We start from the raw sequence: 22,701 nt of genomic DNA, 5'->3' as shown, positions 1-22,701 counted from the left end.
TTTAATCCAAATATGTATCAGATAATAAAGAAAAATGACATACCCTAGTCTGAGTCTACCATACTTTTTTGTTGTTATTCATATTAACTGCCTGGTTGAGCACAGTTCTACAAAATCATTGCTTTTTAGCCTTTTTTCACTCTCTTTTATTTTCCTAGTCCTACTCTTCACAGTCTCTAGTACCACGAATGATGCAATATGAATCCCTCACAAACGGAATTCCTGGCTTTAATCCCATATCTTTGGTGACTGATTTGGAGTTTCTTTACAGCCCTCTAAGTGGGTAAAGCGCCACAACATCTAACTGCAGCAACCTAAAATGATACAAATAATGTCAATTGACACAGGAGGGATGGGGGAGTTGACCAATCAAATTCAACAGAATATTTTCTTCATTTCCACTTCAAAATCCATTGTCAAAACATGCTCTACCAGCCGGTTGACAATTGGGTTAAAGGGTTATAAAGTGCAATAATGTATTCATTATTTCTTATATGATTTTGCAGCGAATTCAATTTATAATCACCATAAATAGACGGTAGACCTTTTTGAAAATTGGACAAAGTGCGCCACCTCGTGTCAGACATCGGAACTGCAAGTGTCCTGATCACATGACGATATCCGTGGATCACCTGACCCAAAACTGGCCCTCCCTTATTGGGCATTTGTATATTTTCAGGAAGCTTCACCAAATAAGCATGTTTCGATGGGTTTTAAATGGATGAGATTATACAGTTTTCTTTCTTTTTGGGTTACTCATCTATTTCTGAAACATTTCTCACGAGACGCAGGCAACCGAATCTGTTTCGTGCAGATTGTAAAATAGCTAGCTAGCGCAGTAATGCCGTCGTATGAGCTGACATTGTATTAGAAGTTAGCCATTAGTTAGGTTTTCTCTGCTTTAGACCACCCTTACATTTTGCAATGTCTTCTATCCTGGATGAATACGAGGACTCGCTGAACAGCAGGCACCCTGTGCAACACAGTAGCCGCCTGTCTGCTGCCAACATCGGCATGACACACTCCGGTACTGGGGCAAGGCTACGGGCCTCTCGATCGGGGTTTGTTTATGATAGGGCTAGTTGGGACCATCATTATGGTTGAATCTGTGCACCGAATTACTTTCATATAGCTAATATAAATCTTTATCTGTATAATGTTTAGCTAGCTTGATACCGATTTGATCATATGGAATCGATTATGTTGGCAACGATGATGATGATTGACATACGTGATTAATGATTTGTCGTAGGGTTCGTGAATGTGAGACTGGAGGAGGAGAAGCCGATATTCAACAAACAGAGGATTGATTTCTCACCCCCAGAGAAGATCAACCACTTTGCTGTGTGCAACAATCAGCTATGCATGAGTTTAGGGAAGGACACTCTGCTGAGGTAGGGGACCCTTTTTTATCTGCAACACCCTCTAGTGATCCAGCGTTATCATGGTCTTGTGAATCGCCCTGTCAGCCTTGCCTGTCCATTCCACTCTGTGTAAAACGAGCAGAATGTGTGAAGGGTGCAGTTTGTATCTTGATGTGATTTCTAAATGATGGGATTAAAGGCTAAATGATGGGATTAATTAAAGGCTAAATGATGGGATTAATTAAAGGCTAAATGATGGGATTAATTAAAGGCTAAATGATGGGATTAATTAAAGGCTAAATGATGGGATTAATTAAAGGCTAAATGATGGGATTAATTAAAGGCTAAATGATGGGATTAATTAAAGGCTAAATGATGGGATTAATTAAAGGCTAAATGATGGGATTAATTAAAGGCTAAATGATGGGATTAATTAAAGGCTAAATGATGGGATTAATTAAAGGCTAAATGATGGGATTAATTAAAGGCTAAATGATGGGATTAATTAAAGGCTAAATGATGGATTAAGTGTTGATCATGTCAGTCATTCAGGGTGATTATGTATAATTGTGGATTGATGTAAGGATGATATTTCATGTCTTTAAAATATCTTCTGAAATAGCTGTGTGTGTTTTCACATAAGATTGTATACCATATTGGTATCGAAGATGAGTAAATTTGACTTTATAAAGGAGTTTATTAAGATTTCCCCTGTATGTTGTTCCAGGATTGACCTTGCTAAGCCAGACCGGCCCAACCAGGTAGAACTGGGGAGGAAGGAGGACAGCAGAGTACACAAGCTCTTCCTGGACCCCACAGGTGAGAACCAGGGAGCTCTTTCAGGATCCCACAGGTGACAACCAGAGAGCTCTTCCTGGACCCCACAGGTGAGAACCAGGGAGCTCTTTCAGGATCCCACAGGTGACAACCAGAGAGCTCTTCCTGGACCCCACAGGTGAGAACCAGGAGCTCTTTCAGGATCCCACAGGTGACAACCAGAGAGCTCTTCCTGGGCCCCACAGGTGATAACCAGGGAGCTCTTCCTGGGCCCCACAGGTGAGAACGAGGGAGCTCTTCCTGAACCCCACAGGTGAGAACGAGGGAGCTCTTCCTGAACCCCACAGGTGAGAACGAGGGAGCTCTTCCTGAACCCCACAGGTGAGAACGAGGGAGCTCTTCCTGAACCCCACAGGTGAGAACGAGGGAGCTCTTCCTGAACCCCACAGGTGAGAACGAGGGAGCTCTTCCTGAACCCCACAGGTGAGAACGAGGGAGCTCTTCCTGAACCCCACAGGTGAGAACCAGGGAGCTCTTCCTGAACCCCACAGGTGAGAACCTGCCCAGTATTCCCAGGCAGTAGCAACAGTGCGACTTTAGATCGTTAGAAACCATTTGCCAAAAGCCACAAAATACACCTGAATGGATTTGTGCAAATACTCTATATAAATATCAAGGGAGTCGTCTTACAGTTGTCAACTTTACTTTCCTATTGATCAAACAACCATGAAAAGGTAGTCTCTGTCTCTCTGTCTGTCCGTCCCTTCCGTCCTGCTTATGCACATCAACAACTAATGTTAGCGAGATGAGCTAAAAATCTAACCAGGGAACAGTAGATAAACCCTCTCAAACCTTTTTTTGTTGTTGCTTGTAGTTGGCCAAAATCAAAAGTAACAATCAGTATCTGGTGTGGCCACCAGCTGCATTAAGTACTGCAGTGCATCTCCTCCACATGGACTGCACCAGATTTGCCAGATCTTGCTGTGAGATGTTACCCCACTCTTCCACCAAGGCACCTGCAATTTCCCTGACATTTCTGGGGGGGAATGGCCCTAGCCCTCACCCTCCGATCCAACAGGTCCCAGACGTGCTCATTGGGACTGAGATCCGGGCTCTTTACTGGCAATGGCAGAACACTGACAATCCTGTCTTGCAGGAACTCACTCACAGAACGAGCAGTATGGCTGGTGGCATTGTCAAAGGGTACCACATGAGGGAGGAGGATGTCTTCCCTGTAACGCACAGAGTTGAGATTGCCTAGGTTTACTGTCACGTCATAACCTCTATTTCAACAGACACCTTAACAGACAGGTTTACTGTCACAACCTCTATTTCAATAGACACCTTAACAGACAGGTTTACTGTCACGTCATAACCTCTATCTACCTGTCTGTTAAGGTGTCTGTTGAAATAGAGGTTACAACGTGACAGTAAACCACTGATATAAGCACCTTTCCAACCAGTCTTTACCAATTGTAATACTGGTCTCCCCTCTCCTTCCCTGCAGGGTCTCCCCTGGTGATCTGTCCGTACCAGTTGTAATACTGGTCTCCCCTCTCCTTCCCTGCAGGGTCCCACCTGGTGATTTCTCTCAGTACCAGCGAGTGTCTGTATCTGAACAGGAACACCCAGAAGGTGAGGTCTCTGTCCCGCTGGAGAGGACACCTCATAGAGAGTGTAGGCTGGAACAAGCTGCTGAGGACAGAGACCAACACTGGGCCCATCCTAGTGGGAACCAGCCAGGGAATTATCTTCGAGGCTGAGATCTCTGCTTCAGAGGGAAGCCTGTTTAACACCAACCCCGACCAGTACTTCAAACAGGTCAGTGGTAGGATCTGACTATAAACATATGACATTGTATTGTATATCTTCATGTACAGTACCAGTCAAAAGATTGGACACACCTACTCATTCCAGGGTTATTCTTTATTTAGACTATTTTCTACATTGTAGAATAATAGTCAAGACGTCAAAATGAAGAAATAACACATATGGAATCATCTAGTAGCCAAAAAAGTGTTAAACAAATGAAAATGTATTTTATATTTGAGGTTCTTCAAAGTAGCCACCCTTTGCCTTGATGACCACTTTGCACACTCTTGGCATTCTCTCAACCAGCTCCATGAGGTAGTCACCTGGAATGCATTTCAATTAACAGGTGTGCCTTCTTAAAAGTTCATTTGTGGAATTGATTTCCTTCTTAATGCGTTTGAGCCAATCAGTTGTGTTGTGACAGGGTAGGGGTGGTATACAGAAGACAGCCCTATTTGATAAAATACCAAGTCCGTATTATGGCAAGAACAGCTCAAATAAACAAAGAGAAACAACAGGCCATCATTACTGTCAGTCAATCCAGTCGCAAAAACCATCAAGCGCTATAATGAAATGAAACTGGCTCTCATGAGGACCGCCACAGGAAAGGAAGACCCAGAGTTACCTTTGCTGCAGAGGATAAGTTAATTTGAAATCGCTCCACAATCACCTGACCTCAACCCAATTGAGATGGTTTGGGATGAGTTGGACCGCAGAGTGAAGGAAAAGCATTATGTGGGAACTCCTTCAAGACTGCTGGAAAAGCATTCCCGGTGACCACCTCATGATGCTGGTTGAGAGAATGCCAAGAGTGCAAAGCTGTCGTCAAAAGACAAAGGGTGACTACTTTGAAGAATCTAGAATATATTTTGATTTGTTTTACACTTTTTTTTTTGTGTGTTTTTTTGGTTACTACATGATTCCATGTGTGTTATTTCATAGTTTTGATGTCGTCACTATTATTCTACAATGTGCAAAATAGTAAAACAATAAAGACCAATCCTTGCATGAGTAGGTGTGTACCAACTTTTTGACCAAAAATAACAAATGCTGTTCTCTTTTTAAAATTGTTTTAAATATATTTTTTTAGATTGAATTTGAACCAGTGGAAAACTATGCTAATCAAACCTGTTGAAATTAAAACGAATCAATCCGTGCTGAGATGGGTACACTCCTTCGCGTGAACTTATCCGCAGGCTGAAAGCTTTTAACCGCTTTCGTTATCGTGTTAGAAAGACCTTTTGCAAAACAAATCCTTTTATTACGCCCAGTTAATGTGTGTTATTGTAACACAGGTCCACTCCCTGGAGGAGGACGGGAGGCCTGCTCCTGTGTGCTGTATAGAGGTGGAACGAGGTCCCGAGTCTAAAGTCGTCATCATCGCCACCACCAGAAAGCGTTTGTTCCAGTTCGTAGGTCGTGTGGCGGAGGGGTCCGAGCAGCAAGGCTTCAGCGCCATCTTCTCACAGAATCAGGTCTGTTAAAACAGCCTTTTAAAACAACAGGGCTGTGTTGGAAATCGGACCCTATTCCCTATATAGTCCACTACTTTTAGTCAGAAAGTATGCTCATTGGCTCTAACTTGTTATAACCGTCTATGAACCCTTTATGTCTTGTGAACATGGCTTTATAATGTGCTATGTCTACTACTAGGAGCTTCTGCCCAGCTTCCAGGAGTTTCCGTTTAACATGGGCTACAGTGAGATCACCTTCTACACCCCCAAGCTCAGGTCGTGCCCCAAGGCCTTCGCATGGATGATGGGTAACGGAGTTCTCTACGGTCAGCTGGACTACGTCAAGCTGGACTCGCTGCTCAGTGATGTGCAGGTACTGTTTTTATAATATATTTAGGCTAGTAATACTTTAAGGTTTGATGTGTTGTATTTATCATGTGCTGTAGTGGTAAACTCCCCACAGGTGATATGGGTCTATTTATTACTTGTCTTTCAAAATAGTTCTGTTGTATTCTAGAAATTCATATTTCTGCTGCACTTATCATTCTCTCCCTCTCCCTCTCCCCCTCTCTCTCCGTATCTGTCTCTGTCTCTCTGTCTCTGTCTCTCTCTCTCTGTCTCTCTCTCTCTCTCTCTCTGTCTCTCTGTCTCTGTTTATTTTACCCCCCCCATCAGGTGTGGGACTACACCCCAGACATAGACTTCAGTTTCAACAAGCCCATCTCTATCGTGTTGACTCAGTTTCACTTTCTACTCCTCCTCCCTGACCGCGTCAAAGCCATCTGCACCCTCAACGGGCAGGTGGGTACACACCGGTCCGGGCCGGGTTACTGTGGGCTCCGGGCCGGGTTACTGTGGGCTCCGGGCCGGGTTACTGTGGGCTCCGGGCCGGGTTACTGTGGGCTCCGGGCCGGGTTACTGTGGGCTCCGGGCCGGGTTACCGTGGGCTCCGGGCCGGGTTACTGTGGGCTCCGGGCCGGGTTACAATAAAAGCACTTGAACTGCGTTCACACAGGTGGCCCAATTCTGATATTTATTTCCACTAATTGGTATTTTTGACCAATCACAACGCATTACTCTATTGGGGACAATAAAGTAACTATCACCTTATTGTATTATACTGTATTTATATGAACTGGAATTACGTCGTTCAAACTATGACGACGCAGAAGAGAATGTGATTCTGGTGCAGCACATGTGGCCTACAAAGTTACAAGTATAGGCTAGCGGATGTGATATACATTTAAAAAAAAATATATATATATATATTCGGGAGTGTTTGTAAAGTTAGTCGGTTGATGCATATTTACCTTTTCTTACCTGTTATTATCCTACCTCCTCTCTCTCTCTCTAGTGTTGCTACATTCCTTCCTCGCTGTCAACAATATTAAATACAGTTTTGTTGTCCTTCTCGTCACCATTCTAATGACGTCCTTTGAATAATATAGGACTAGAATTAGATGCAGAAGGCTTTCACTTGTCTTCAGGAAGTAGCCCCACCGCCATCGTGAGTTCGCTCTCCTTTCAAACTACCCGTCAGTATTATAGGCTGCTGTATTTAACATTCAGAAAACAAGAGCATGCGCCCCCCCCCCCCCCCCCCCAAAAAAAAACTATGTCCAGCAATCTAGTCTAGCTTTTGAAGCTTGGGACTCGCAAGCCTTTTTTTTAAGGAGGGGCCTCAGTGGAGCACAGGTACTTTGCGTATTGCCAGAGGCTGTCAGAAGCATATTATACATAACTCATCATTTAATTATCTAAATTTAAGGCTAATACTGCATTGAATGTATTACCTGAAAGAGGTTGGCTCGGACATTTATCTCTATCTCAATCTAGAACGGGATGATCTATTTTTAGTTGCCATTTGAACGGAGTTGATGGAGAGAGAGACTGCGACAGAGTGCACTGATTTAAAATATTATATATAGCCAATATTTGACTGATTGGCTGTTTTTTTTTTTTTTTAAAGGCTGCAGCTGCAATTAAAATATATATTTAATCTTTACAATTAATAAAAAAACAAAGTGAAAACCAAAATCCAGGTGGAGATGTGAATCAGACGTTTGGTCTTCATATCAGCTATGCTGCAGTACATTTGCTGCAGTAAATGTAGACCTACCGGTCACAAGACTAAAAGTTACCATGATAAAATGACAGCGCATTGTGAACTGCGCTCCATACTGAGCCGCCTGTCGTCCCCCCCCGCACCCCGAGACGGGACGCCTGTCCCCCCCCCCCACCCTGAGCGTAGAGAAGCTAGATTTGGACACATCTTATAATTGAACAGTTCCATTGCACGCCATGCTGTTCATATATATATATATATATATATATATATATATATATATATATATATATATATATATATATAATTATTTATTTATTTATTTAATTTACCTGTTTCACACAGTTATTTAACCCTGGGAAAAAGGAGTGGTTCTGGACGGTAAATTCTGGTTCATTTCGTTAAGCGGGTTTCCACCATTCAACCTGAGTCTAAACACAGTCTTAGCCTGTCTCCACCCCCCCCCCCCACCCTGAGACCCGAGTCTAAACAGTCTTAGCCTGTCCCCCCCCCCCCCCTACCCTGAGACCCGAGTCTAAACAGTCTTAGCCTGTCTCCCCCCCCCACCCTGAGACCCGAGTCTAAACAGTCTTAGCCTGTCTCCCCCCCCCACCCTGAGACCCGAGTCTAAACAGTCTTAGCCTGTCCCCCCCCCCCCCCCCCCACCCTGAGACCCGAGTCTAAACAGTCTTAGCCTGTCTCCCCCCTCCCCCCTACCCTGAGACCCGAGTCTAAACAGTCTTAGCCTGTCTCTCCCCCCCCCCCCACCCTGAGACCTGAGTCTAAACACAGTCTTAGCCTGTCTCTCCCCCCCCCCACCCTGAGACCCGAGTCTAAACACAGTCTTAGCCTGTCCCCCCCCCCACCCTGAGACCCAAGTCTAAACACAGTCTTAGTGACAACTGCTGTTTTTGGATTTGTCCAAAATGACACCCTATTCCCTATGTAGTGCACTTCTTTTGACTAGGCTCCCTTTATGAATACACTCATTTGATGTATGTGTATTGATTGATGAATGTCTGTTTTGATTGATTGATTGACAGGTGGTGTACGAGGATGTGTTCCCTGATAAGTTCGGCACTCTGAAGAAGATGATTAAGGACCCAGCAGGAGGCCTGGTGTGGATCTACACTGAGAAGGCCGTCTTTAGGTTTGTTTTACAGTTTTATTATTTTGTTTTTTTAGTCAACTTAGCAGATGCTCCGACTCAAGAGAGACTTACTTACAATCAGTGCATTCAACTAGGATCAGTAGAACGACCACATCGCAGCCGTTGCTAGTTAAACCTTGTTCAACCTCTATCTGTGGAATCATGCTAGATCTGATGTTGCTCGTTAAACCTTGTTCAACCTCTATCTGTGGAATCAGTGCTAGAAACAAAAGACATGTGAAAGACAAGTACAACAGTCCAGGGTTTTTCTCTCTCAATCCAGATACCACATCCAGAGAGAAGCCAGGGATGTGTGGCAGATGTACATGAGCATGAACAAGTTTGACCTGGCTAAGGAGTACTGCCGGGACCGGCCAGAGTGCATGGACATAGTCCTGGCTAAAGAGGCAGAACACTGCTTCCAGGACAAACGATACCTGGAGAGCGCTAAGTGCTACGCTCTGACCCAGAACTACTTTGAGGAGATTGCGTTGAAGTTCATCGAGGCGAAACAGGAAGAAGCTCTGAAAGAGTTCCTTCTGAAGAAACTCAACAACCTGAAGCAGGTAGGATGTTTTTTGGTGACTTAGTCGGTCCAAAATGGCACCCTCTGGGCCCTGGTCAGAAGTAGTGCGCTGTATAGGGAATAGGCTCCCATTTGGGGCAGAGACATATTTTGTGTGATCTGAGGTAACTTGTAACTAAACTTTTGTTTTTTTTGTATGATTTAACTATTTTGAATGGACGATGGACTGTATTTTTGATTATGTTACCCCTGCTTGCAAACCAAAGTTTGATTGATAAATTGAAACAGAGTGAGAAGACCCAGATCACCTTACTGGTCACCTGGCTGACTGAGCTCTACCTGAACCGCCTGGGGCTTCTCCAATCAGACGAGGGGAAACACGGGGTGTTCCAGGAGACGCGTGATGAGTTCCGGAAGTTCCTCAGTAGTTCCAAACACAAGGAGTGTCTCTATAACAACCGAACGACCATCTATGACCTGCTGGCTAGCCACGGCAACGTGGACGACATGGTCTACTTCTCTGTCATCATGCAGGTATCTGTTGATGCTCTTTATCCAGGGGTTAGACTCAATTCTATTTCAATTCTAGTCAATTCAGAAAGTGAACCAAATCTCTCGCTCTCTCTCTCTCTATAATATTATTTAAACACAATACAACCACATGTGGATAATGCATTTAAAATTGAGGATGACAAAAAAAAAAAAAAAGATTCAAAAGATTGAAAAGATTCAAAAGATTGAAAACGTATTTCCTTTCGGGGTCCTCGTTAAATAAATGTATCTAATCAATAACACACCATGTATATAGCAGGCTGAAGATTGATAGTCTCAGTGAGCTTGTGATGAGGTTTGGGCGGGAAAGGTCGTGTTGGTTCAGTGGAGGGGTCATCGATGGGACAGTCGGGGAGAAATAACTGTCCCGGGGAGCTCTTGAACACCTGCTTCTCTGAATGTCCAGTCACTCCATTGGAGCCTCTTCTCGGAATGTCCAGTCACTCCATTGGAGCCTCTTCTCTGAATGTCCAGTCACTCCATTGGAGCCTCTTCTCGGAATGTCCAGTCACTCCATTGGAGCCTCTTCTCGGAATGTCCAGTCACTCCATTTGGAGCCTCTTCTCGGAATGTCCAGTCACTCCATTTTGGAGCCTCTTCTCGGAATGTCCAGTCATTCCATTTGGAGCCTCTTCTCGGAATGTCCAGTCACTCCATTTGGAGCCTCTTCTCGGAATGTCCAGTCACTCCATTGGAGCCTCTTCTCGGAATGTCCAGTCACTCCATTTGGAGCCTCTTCTCAGAATGTCCAGTCACTCCATTTGAGCCTCTTCTCGGAATGTCAGGGAACTGTTCAGGGAATGCTCCTAACCACTGCCAAGACATGGTGGCTTTTTGTGCACTTTTCTGCTGCTGGTCCTTCATTTCCATGAGTGTAGCACCCACCTGGGTGATGCCACTGCTGCAGAAAAGTGCACGAAAAGCCACCACATCTTGGCAGTGGTTAGGAGCATTCCCTGAACAGTCACTGACCTTCCTCTGCAACCTCTGGACACAGCCTGCTGTCCCTGACCTTCCTCTGGACACAGCCTGCTGTCCCTGACCTTCCTCTGGACACAGCCTGCTGTCCCTGACCTTCCTCTGGACACAGCCTGCTGTCCCTGATCTTCCTCTGGACACAGCCTGCTGTCCCTGATCTTCCTCTGGACACAGCCTGCTGTCCCTGACCTTCATCTGCACACAGCAGGCTGTCCCTGACCTTTCTCTGGACACAGCCTGCTGTCCCTGATCTTCCTCTGGACACAGCCTGCTGTCCCTGACCTTCCTCTGGACACAGCCTGCTGTCCCTGACCTTCCTCTGGACACAGCCTGCTGTCCCTGACCTTCCTCTGGACACAGCCTGCTGTCCCTGACCTTCCTCTGGACACAGCCTGCTGTCCCTGACCTTCCTCTGGACACAGCCTGCTGTCCCTGACCTTCCTCTGGACACAGCCTGCTGTCCCTGACCTTCCTCTGGACACAGCCTGCTGTCCCTGACCTTCCTCTGGACACAGCCTGCTGTCCCTGATCTTCCTCTGGACACAGCATGCTGTCCCTGATCTTCCTCTGGACACATCCTGCTGTCCCTGATCTTCCTCTGGACACAGCATGCTGTCCCTGATCTTCATCTGCACACAGCCTGCTGTCACTGACCTTCATCTGCACACAGCAGGCTGTCCCTGACCTTCCTCTGCTACCTCTGGACACAACATGCTGTCCCTGACCTTCCTCTGGACACAGCATGCTGTCCCTGACCTTCCTCTGCTTCCTCTGGACATAGCATGCTGTCTTTGGTGTAATACTTCCAAACAGATGAAACAAAAAGCCACTTTATTTGAATCCGAAGAGCCAGCTAGCTAGCTAACAAGCCTAAATACTTTTCATCGTGATTCAGAAACTCAGAGTCAAGACCATAGGATATGGTGATCAAACCCTAGAGCAGCCAAAATTACACACAATGGAACAAAAGACACTTAAAGATATGAACAATATTTACAGAGTTCGCCTAGGCTACATGGCAACCACGGAACCAAATTCCAATTCCACATTTATCTTAATTGAAAAGCATGGAAGAGAATTGGAATTTCATTGTATTTCCTGAATTGAAATAGAATTGACCCCAAACCTGCTATTAATTCATGGTATTGCATTGTGGGACTTATTGCTGCTCTCTTTTGGTTGTTTCGAACAGTGTTCATTTTGTCAATAACCATGGTGATAAATACTCAGCAGCGACCTATTTTTCCTGACTAAAACTGTCGAAAACGAGTCAAAATGTCCCGGGGGGGAAAAAAAAACGATTAACTATTACAAATGGCTTTTTATTTTAGTCTACACAAATTTGACAAGACGAGAATTCCACATGAGACTAATGGACATTTTAACTTGACATGAATCTCCTTTTTCATACATGCAGAATATTGGCTTTCTTTCAGTTGAGCCATCTGATTGAGCTGATCTCCCACACAGCTCCCAGGCGGTCACTTCAGTCACTCTCCCACACAGCTCCCAGGCGGTCACTTCAGTCACTCTCCCACACAGCTCCCAGGCGGTCACTTCAGTCACTCTCCCACACAGCTCCCAGGCGGTCGCTTCAGTCACTCTCCCACACAGCTCCCAGGCGGTCACTTCAGTCACTCTCCCACACAGCTCCCAGGCGGTCGCTTCAGTCACTCTCCCACACAGCTCCCAGGCGGCCACTTCAGTCACTCTCCCACACAGCTCCCAGGCGGTCGCTTCAGTCACTCTCCCACACAGCTCCCAGGCGGCCACTTCAGTCACTCTCCCACACAGCTCCCAGGCGGTCACTTCAGTCACTCTCCCACACAGCTCCCAGGCGGCCACTTCGGTCACTTCAGTCACTCGTCAATCTTTGGAACTGATGTGAATCAAGGACACCGGACTTGTCACTGCCTTCAACTAGAAACAATGTTTAATGTCTCTTTCATGTAGGCTATTTTTGATTTGATCACAAAAAAACTAAATTTCCCCATCCGTGTGCACTGTCATTCATTAATCTGTGTTCAATTTGTATTGATCACATGCACCGAATACAACTGGTGTTGACTCTACAGGGAAATGCTAGCTTATGAAAAATAAAATGGTAACTAACAGTAGGAATAAAATAATATACACAAGAATGGAGCTATATACAGGAAGTACCAGACCAGATCCATGTGGAGCTATATACAGGAAGTACCAGACCAGATCCATGTGGAGCTATATACAGGAAGTACCAGACCAGATCCATGTGGAGCTACACAGGAAGTACCAGCTCAATGTGGAGCTATATACAGGAAGTACCAGTACCAGATCCATGTGGAGCTATATACAGGAAGTACCAGACCAGATCAATGTTTAGCTACGTACAAGGAGTACCAGATCAATGTGGAGCTAAATACAGGAAGTACCAGATCAATGTGGAGCTATATACATGAAGTACCAGACCAGATCAATGTGGAGCTATATACATGAAGTACCAGACCAGATCCATGTGGAGCTACACAGGAAGTACCAGCTCAATGTGGAGCTATATACAGGAAGTACCAGATCAATATGGAGCTATATACAGGAAGTACCAGACCGGATCAATGTGGAGCTACATACAAGGAGTACCAGACCAGATCAATGTGGAGCTATATACAGGAAGTACCAGACCAGATCAATGTGGAGATATATACAGGAAGTCCCAGATCAATGTGGACCTATATACAGGAAGTACCAGATCATTGTGGAGATATATACAGGGAGTACCAGTACCAGATCAATGTGGAGCTATATACAGGAAGTACCAGACCAGATCAATGTGGAGATATATACAGGAAGTCCCAGATCAATGTGGACCTATATACAGGAAGTACCAGATCAATGTGGAGATATATACAGGGAGTACCAGATCAATGTGGAGATATATACAGGGAGTACCAGATCAATGTGGAGCTATATACAGGAAGTACCAGACCAGATCAATGTGGAGCTATATACAGGAAGTACCAGACCAGATCAATGTGGAGATATATACAGGAAGTCCCAGATCAATGTGGACCTATATACTGGAAGTACCAGATCAATGTGGAGCTATATACAGGAAGTACCAGATCAATGTGGAGCTATATACAGGAAGAACCAGACCAGATCAATGTGGAGCTATATACAGGAAGTACCAGACCAGATCAATGTGGAGCTATATACAGGAAGTACCAGACCAGATCAATGTGGAGCTATATACAGGATGTACCAGTACCAGATCAATGTGGAGCCATATACAGGAAGTAACAGACCAGATCAATGTGGAGCTATATACTGGAAGTACCAGTACCAGATTAATGTGGAGCTATATACAGGAAGTACCAGACCAGATCAATGTGGAGCTATATACAGGGAATACAGTACCAGATCAATGTGGAGCTATATACAGGAAGTACCAGTACCAGATCAATGTGGATCTATATACAGGAAGTACCAGATCAATGTGGAGCTATATACAGGATGTACCAGTACCAGATCAATGTGGATCTATATACAGGAAGTACCAGATCAATGTGGAGCTATATACAGGATGTACCAGATCAATGTGGAGCTCTATACAGGAAGTACCAGACCAGATCAATGTGGAGCTATATACAGGAAGTACCAGATCAATGTGGAGCTATATACAGGATGTACCAGTACCAGATCAATGTGGAGCTATATACAGGAAGTACCAGACCAGATCAATGTGGAGCTATATACAGGAAGTACCAGACCAGATCAATGTGGAACTATATACAGGATGTACCAGATCAATGTGGAGCTATATACAGGAAGTACCAGACCAGATCAATGTGGAGCTATATACAGGAAGTACCAGACCAGATCAATGTGGAACTATATACAGGATGTACCAGATCAATGTGGAGCTATATACAGGAAGTACCAGACCAGATCAATGTGGAGCTATATACAGGAAGTACCAGATCAATGTGGAGCTATATACAGGAAGTACCAGACCAGATCAATGTGGAGCTATATACAGGAAGTACCAGACCAGATCAATGTGGAACTATATACAGGATGTACCAGATCAATGTGGAGCTATATACAGGAAGTACCAGACCAGATCAATGTGGAGCTATATACAGGAAGTACCAGACCAGATCAATGTGGAACTATATACAGGAAGTACCAGATCAATGTGGAGCTATATACAGGATGTACCAGTACCAGATCAATGTGGAGCTATATACAGGAAGTACCAGACCAGATCAATGTGGAACTATATACAGGATGTACCAGACCAGATCAATGTGGAACTATATACAGGATGTACCAGATCAATGTGGAGCTATATACAGGAAGTACCAGACCAGATCAATGTGGAGCTATATACAGGAAGTACCAGATCAATGTGGAGCTATATACAGGAAGTACCAGACCAGATCAATGTGGAGCTATATACAGGAAGTACCAGACCAGATCAATGTGGAACTATATACAGGGAGTACCAGATCAATGTGGAGCTATATAGAGGGAGTACCAGATCAATGTGGAGCTATATACAGGAAGTACCAGACCAGATCAATGTGGAGCTATATACAGGAAGTACCAGACCAGATCAATGTGGAACTATATACAGGATGTACCAGATCAATGTGGAGCTATATACAGGATGTACCAGTACCAGATCAATGTGGAGCTATATACAGGAAGTACCAGACCAGATCAATGTGGAGCTATATACAGGGAGTACCAGACCAGATCAATGTGGAGCTATATACAGGGAGTACCAGACCAGATCAATGTGGAGCTATATACAGGAAGTACCAGACCAGATCAATGTGGAGCTATATACAGGAAGTACCAGACCAGATCAATGTGGAGCTATATACAGGATGTACCAGATCAATGTGGAGCTATATACAGGAAGTACCAGACCAGATCAATGTGGAGCTATATACAGGAAGTACCAGACCAGATCAATGTGGAGCTATATACAGGAAGTACCAGACCAGATCAATGTGGAACTATATACAGGATGTACCAGATCAATGTGGAGCTATATACAGGAAGTACCAGACCAGATCAATGTGGAGCTATGTACAGGAAGTACCAGACCAGATCAATGTGGAGCTATATACAGGAAGTACCAGACCAGATCAATGTGGAGCTATATACAGGAAGTACCAGATCAATGTGGAGCTATATACAGGAAGTACCAGTACCAGATCAATGTGGAGCTATATACAGGGAGTACCAGTACCAGATCAATGTGGAGGTATATACAGGGAGTACCAGATCAATGTGGAACTATATACAGGGAGTAACAGACCAGATCAATGTGGAGCTATATACAGGAAGTACCAGATCAATGTGGAGCTATATACAGGAAGTACCAGACCAGATCAATGTGGAGCTATATACAGGGAGTAACAGATCAATGTGGAACTATATACAGGGAGTAACAGACCAGATCAATGTGGAGCTATATACAGGGAATACAGTACCAGATCAATGTGGAGGTATATACAGGGAGTACCAGATCAATGTGGAGCTATATACAGGAAGTACCAGACCAGATCAATGTGGAGCTATATACAGGATGTACCAGTACCAGATCAATGTGCAGAGAGAGGTACGATGTATTTGAGGTGTGTATATACACTACATGAGCAAAAGTATGTGGACACCTGCTTGTCTAACATCTCATTCCAAAATCATGGGCATTAATATGGAGTTGGTCCCTCCCTTTGCTGCTATAACAGCCTCCACTTTTCTGGGAAGGCTTTCCACTAGTTGGAACATTGCTGTGCGAACTTGCTTCCATGAGCATTAGTGAGGTCGGGCACCGATGTTGTGTGATTAGGCCTGGCTAGCAGTCAACGTTCCAATTCATCCCAAAGGTGTTCAGTGGGGTTGAGGTCAGGGCTCTGTGCAGACCAGTCAAGTTCTTCCACACCGATCTCAACAAACCATTTCTGTATGGACCTCGCTTTGTCCACGGGGGCATTGTCATGCTGAAACAGGAAAGGGCCTTCCCCAAACTGTTGTACAAAGTTGGAAGCACAGAATCGTCTAGAATGTCGTTGTATGCAGTAGTATTTAAGATTTCCTTTCACTGGAACTAAGTGGTCTAGCCCGAACCCTGAAAAACAGCCCCAGACCAGTATTCCGGTTCTCCCATCTCCTCAAAGGAACTCTAGAACTCTGTCAGAGTGACCATTTGGGTTCTTGGTCACTTCCCTTGCCAAGGCCCTTGTCCCTCGATTGCTCAGTTTGGCCGGGTGGCCAGGTCTAGGAAGAGTCTTAGTGTTTCCAAACTTCTTCCATTTTTAAGAATGATGGCGGCCACTGTGTTCTTGGGGACCATCAATGCTGTAGACATGTTTTGGTACCCTTCCCCAGATCTTTGCCTTGACACAATCCTGTCTCGGCACTCTACTGACAATTCCTTTTGACCTCATGGCTTTTTTTTTTGCTCTGACATGCACTGACAACTGTCAACCTCATATAGACAGGTGTGTGCCTTTCCAAATCATGTCCAATCAATTGAATTTACTCCCCAAGTTGTAGAAACATCTCAAGGATGATCAATGGAAACAGGATGCACATGAGCTCAATTTCAATTCTCGTAGCAAAGGGTCTTTCATTTTTAATAAATGTGCAAAGATTTGTGAATAGATTGATGAGGAATTTTGTTTATTTAATACATTTTAGAATAATGTTGTAACGTAACAAAATGTGTAAATAAGTCCAGGGGTCTGAATACTTTCCGACGGCTCTCTGAATGTGTGTTGCCACTCTTGTGCCGCGGTCTGCAAACATAAATGGCCATTTTCCTTTCGATAAAACAAATGTTATTTGTTGATATATTAGGAGTACAGTAATATTTCTGGCATTTTTGTCCAGCACACATTCTTTTTTTTTTTCTTCCAAGGAACCCACTGTTATATTACCCCCCCTCCCTTGACAGTTATGATGGGGAGAAAATCAGAGGTGTCAGGTTTTGAACATGCAGCCAAGGCTTTTTAGCCTGTAATGGTTATTTATGGCTGGCATCGGTTACAATCTGCCACAATATCAATGTTAGCAGCTAAGGGATAGTAGACCTAGTTGGACAAGGCTATCTGAATGGGCACATATGATGGAAGTTAGAGGTGGTCTCAATATTCATTATTAGGTCACTAATATGGCTGTGACTAAAACTAGACAAATTATCCATAGTTTTATGTCGACTGATAATAACTAAAACTAACAAAGGATGAAATGACTTGAATTTGGACCTAAAAACGATAAAAGTTGTTTTAAGACTAAAACTAAATTAGATGTTTTTAAAATAACACCAGACGTCTAATGTTACGGACATTTCTGACACTTTTTATTTTCTGTTTTGTGTAAAATGTGTGTTTTATCAGTTGTTTTTTTGACATTTTCTGGGATTAAGAAAATATGGATATTGATTCTTTCTCTCTAGGACTATGAGAGGGTGATCTCCCACCACTGTCAGCATGATGACTACAGCGCCGCCCTGGAGGTGCTCTCCAAGCACTGCGACGAGAAGCTCTTCTATAAGTTTTCCCCCATCCTCATGCAACACATACCTAAGAAGGTGATCCATTTAGATTTTTAACCGCTTGCAAATGAAATGTTGTTGTTGTTGTTATTATTATTGTCTTTGTCTGTTCAAGTTTGACATGCCATACAATACCATACTTTATCTTCAATTTTCATGGAAATTCATGGCATGTAAAGTGCATATTTGTTGTTTTTGTGAAAAATGTATTGAAATTGAATTAATTAATTGAACAATAAATATACATTTTTTTAATAACCATATAAGGTGGTGGATGCCTGGATCCAGATGGGTTCCAGGCTGGAACCTAAGAAGCTGATCCCAGCCCTGGTCAACTACAGTCAGATGGGTTCAACACAACAGGTCAACGAGACCATCCGGTACATGGAGTTTTGTGTCTACCAGCTCACTGTGACAGAAGAGGCCATACACAACTACCTGCTGTCTCTCTACGCCAAGTACAAACCCGATAGTCTCTTGTGGTACCTGGAACAGGTAGGTTCAAGGCTGTGGCCCACCCAAATGGCACCAAATTGTGGAATTGACTTTTTCTATATATATATATATATATATATATATATATATATATATATATATATATATATATATATATATATATATATATATATATATATATATATATATATATATATATATATATATATAATGACCTGTTTAAATTGTATTCTAGTTTACTCTTAAGTGCCCTTGGGTATCTTGAAAGTAAATCAAATATAATATTATAATATATTATTAATACATCTAATGTGTTGTTACTATTGACAGGCTGGGTCCCACTTGTCAGACATCCACTATGATTTAAAGTATGCCCTGAGGCTGTGTGCTGAACATGGTTACCTCCAGGCCTGTGTTCTGGTCTATAAGATCATGGAGCTGTATGAGGAAGCTGTCGATCTGGCCCTACAAGTGAGTGTTTTGATGAATATGTAGCTAACTTGATAATTTGATATGGATAAGAATGTGCAAATAGTGGGCTACACCATCAATATGTACAGACATTATCTCAATATATACAGACATTATCTCAACATACATGTATACATTATCTCAATATACACTACTGTTCAAAGTTTGGGGTCACTTTGAAATCTCCTTGTTTTTGAAAGAAAATCACATTTTTGTACATTTTAAAATTGATCAGAAATACAGTGTAGACATTGTTGTTCTGGATCCTGTTGGTTCCAGACTTGGTACATTGGTACCGCTTGCCGTGTGGTAGCAGAGAGAACAGTCTATGACTTGGGTGGCTGGAGTCTTTTAGGGACTTGACACCGCCTGGTATAGAGATCCTGGATGTACTGGGCAGTACGCACTACCCTCTGTAACGCCTTACTGTCGGAGCCCAAGCAGTTGCCATACCAAGCGGTGATGCAACCATTCAAGATGCTGTCAATCTTGCTTTTTGTATAACTTCTTGAGGATCTTAGGACCCATGCCAAATCTTTTCAGCCTTCTGAAGAGGAAGAGGCATTGTTGTGCCCTCTTCACGACTGTGTTGGTGTGTGTGGACCATGATAGATCCTGAGTGATGTGGACACTGAGGAACTTGAAGCTCTTGATCCGCTCCACTACAGCCCCGTCGATGTGAATGGGTGTGTGCTCTGCCCTCTTTCCTGTAGTCCATGGTCAGCTCCCTTGTCTTACTGACGTTGAGGGAGAGGTTGTTGTTGTCCTGGCACCACACTGCCAGGTATCTGACCACCTCCCTATAGGCTGTCTCATCATCGTCGGTCATCAGGCCTACCACTGCCAAGTCGTCAGAAAACTTAATGATGGTGTTGGAGTCGTGTTTGGCCATGCAGTCGTGGGTGAACAGGGAGTACATGAGGTGACTAAGCACGCACCCCTGAGGGGCCCCGGGGTTGAGGACCTGCGTGGCAGATGTTATTGCCTACCCTTACCACCTGGGGGCGGCCCGTCAGGATGTCCAGGTTCCAGTTGCAGAGGGAGTTTAGTCTCTTCAGACTCTTGTCAGCTCATGCTCTGAGAATCTGTCCTGGTAATCCGTCTGGCCCCGCGGCCTTGTGAATGTTAACCTGTTGAAAGGTCTTACTCACATCTGCTACAGAGAGTGTGATCACACAGTCGTCTGGAACAGCTGGTGCTCTCATGCATGGATCAGTGTTGCTTGCCTCGAAGCCAGCATAGAAGGCATTTTGCTCATCTGGTAGGCTCGCTTCACTGGGTAGCTCGTGGCTGGGTTTCCTTTTGTCATCCGTGATAGTATGTAACCCCTGCCACATCCAACGACCGTCAGAGCCGGTGTAGTAGGATTCGATCTGAGTTCTCGATTCACACTTTGCCTGTTTTGATGGTTTTGTCGTAGAGCGTAGCGGGATTTCTTATAAGCATCTGGATTAGTGTCCCGCTCCTTGAAAACCCGTTCCTCAATCGGCTGGGGCGTTTCTCCCGTGCTGTTTCTCCTTCCAGGTGGATGTGGACCTGGCCAAGACGTGTGCTGACCTGCCTGAGGATGACGAGGAGTTGAGGAAGAAGTTGTGGCTGAAGATCGCCTGTCACGTGGTGCAAGAGGAGAAGGATGTGAAGAAGGCCATGAACTGTCTGTCCAGCTGTAACCTGCTCAAGATCGAAGACATACTGCCCTTCTTCCCGGACTTCGTCACCATAGACCACTTCAAGGTAATACTGCCATCAAATATTTAGGATCTAAACAAACAAACAAACAAACAAACATACGAGACAGTATTAGAGGTTCACTTAATTTACCTTGGAGCTTGCACTTTTGGGGACTATTCTATTGTTTCCATTGTACCAAACCAAATGTTTAGAAGTATGTAATCTTGGCACCCGAACCAAATCTAGGCTTCTAGTAAGTATTTGACATGACCCCTCCTTCTCCCTCCCTCCCTGCAGGAGGCTATCTGCAGCTCTTTAGAGGAGTACAACCAGCATATAGACGAGCTGAAGCAGGAGATGGAGGAGGCGACGGAGAGCGCCAAGCGGATCAGAGAGGACATCCAGGAGATGAGGAACAAATACGGGGTGGTGGAGAACCAGGAGAAATGTGCTGCCTGCGACTTCCCCCTCCTCAACAGACCCTTCTATCTGTTCCTCTGTGGTCACATGTTCCACTACGACTGCCTCTTCCAGGAGGTCAGTATGCAAACCAATTTTATTTGACCTTCGACCCGATTTCAAGCACAGTTTGCTTACGATAGATATACCGTATCGGTAGGTCAGTAGCACATTCCTTTTTTTTTTTCTTCTCTTGAACTTTGACCCGATTTTAAGGAAGAGTTAGCCAACAATCTATTGCAGCAAACAGTGGGTCATTACTGTGTATTTATTTGTAAATTAAGTACGCTACATACACAATGAAAAAGGCTTGGAGGAGGATATCCCCAAAAATGTATCACAACTGTGTCTTCTTCCCCGCCAGGAGATTCAGTAGTTCAGTAGCGTTTAAAAAAATGTTTTATTCACTTGTTATCTTGTATGGAGCTCACATACTGTAACGGTGGCTCTTTCCTCAGGTGACCCCTCACCTGTCCACCTACAAGCAGACTAAACTAGGTGAGCTGCAGAAGAGGTTGGCTGCAGCCACTCAGACCTCCAAGTCCCGCCACCGCCCCGCCCCCAAGGAGAAGGAGGAGGGGGGCGACACCGCCAGCCTGGGGAAAGGAAGCGCCGGGGTCAGCCGAGAGCAGATCAAGTCCGACATCGATGACATCATCGCCTGCGAGTGCGTGTACTGCGGCGAGCTGATGATCAAGTCGATCGACAAGCCGTTTATTGATCCACAGAAGTTTGAGGAGGAGAAGTCCAGCTGGCTCTGAAATGGACGGTTGGACCTGCCTGAAACTGGGCAGGTTTGAAATGGCGGACTTGAGGTGGCTGTCTGACTGGAACGGGTCTGAAATGGGCTGTCTGAACTCTTGATTGAAATAGACGTCTTATTTCAGAAATGGCTGAAATGCGCAACTTATGCTGTCTGAAATGGAATGGAATATATCTCTGTGATAATGGGGATGTAGAGCCACCTCTGCACAGTGCCTGATGGAGAGACACAGGGAAGGGGAAGAATGCAGGATCTCCTTGGTAACCTCTTATCAAATCAAATGTTATTTGTCACATGCGCCGAATACAACAGGTGTAGAGAGACCTTACAGTGAAATGCTGAATACAACAGGTGTAGAGAGACCTTACAGTGAAATGCTGAATACAACAGGTGTAGTAGACCTTACAGTGAAATGCTGAATACAACAGGTGTAGTAGACCTTACAGTGAAATGCTGAATACAACAGGTGGAGTTGACCTTACAGTGAAATGCTGAATACAACAGGTGTAGAGAGACCTTACAGTGAAATGCTGAATACAACAGGTGTAGTAGACCTCACAGTGAAATGCTGAATACAACAGGTGTAGTAGACCTTACAGTGAAATGCTGAATACAACAGGTGTAGTAGATCTTACAGTGAAATGCTGAATACAA

General features: G+C 44.3%; 1 protein-coding gene across 2 annotated transcripts; it reads left to right on the top strand.

Annotated features, from left to right (window-relative positions):
• Positions 1–637: 637 nt before the first annotated feature.
• Positions 638–22,439, top strand: LOC110529288 (vacuolar protein sorting-associated protein 18 homolog). Of its 2 annotated transcripts, none has more exons than XM_021611407.2 (16): positions 638–1,027; positions 1,253–1,394; positions 2,092–2,183; positions 3,712–3,962; positions 5,249–5,428; positions 5,607–5,780; positions 6,083–6,208; positions 8,516–8,622; positions 8,906–9,188; positions 9,437–9,682; positions 18,129–18,263; positions 18,495–18,722; positions 19,014–19,154; positions 20,679–20,888; positions 21,123–21,362; positions 21,743–22,439. In XM_021611407.2, exons 1-16 carry the CDS (start codon positions 925–927, stop codon positions 22,043–22,045), a joined length of 2,961 nt encoding a protein of 986 aa, XP_021467082.2. In that variant the 5' UTR covers positions 638–924; the 3' UTR covers positions 22,046–22,439. The 2 variants fall into 2 exon arrangements, with proteins under 2 accessions (XP_021467082.2, XP_021467083.2); XM_021611408.2 differs by having other exon boundaries at positions 939–1,061.
• Positions 22,440–22,701: the final 262 nt, after the last annotated feature.

Source organism: Oncorhynchus mykiss, chromosome 8 (assembly GCF_013265735.2).
Source record: "Oncorhynchus mykiss isolate Arlee chromosome 8, USDA_OmykA_1.1, whole genome shotgun sequence".
In the NCBI taxonomy this organism is placed as follows: Eukaryota; Metazoa; Chordata; class Actinopteri; order Salmoniformes; family Salmonidae; genus Oncorhynchus; species Oncorhynchus mykiss.
Note: the sequence above shows the minus strand (reverse complement) of the source record. Positions and strands in the feature narration are given on the sequence as shown.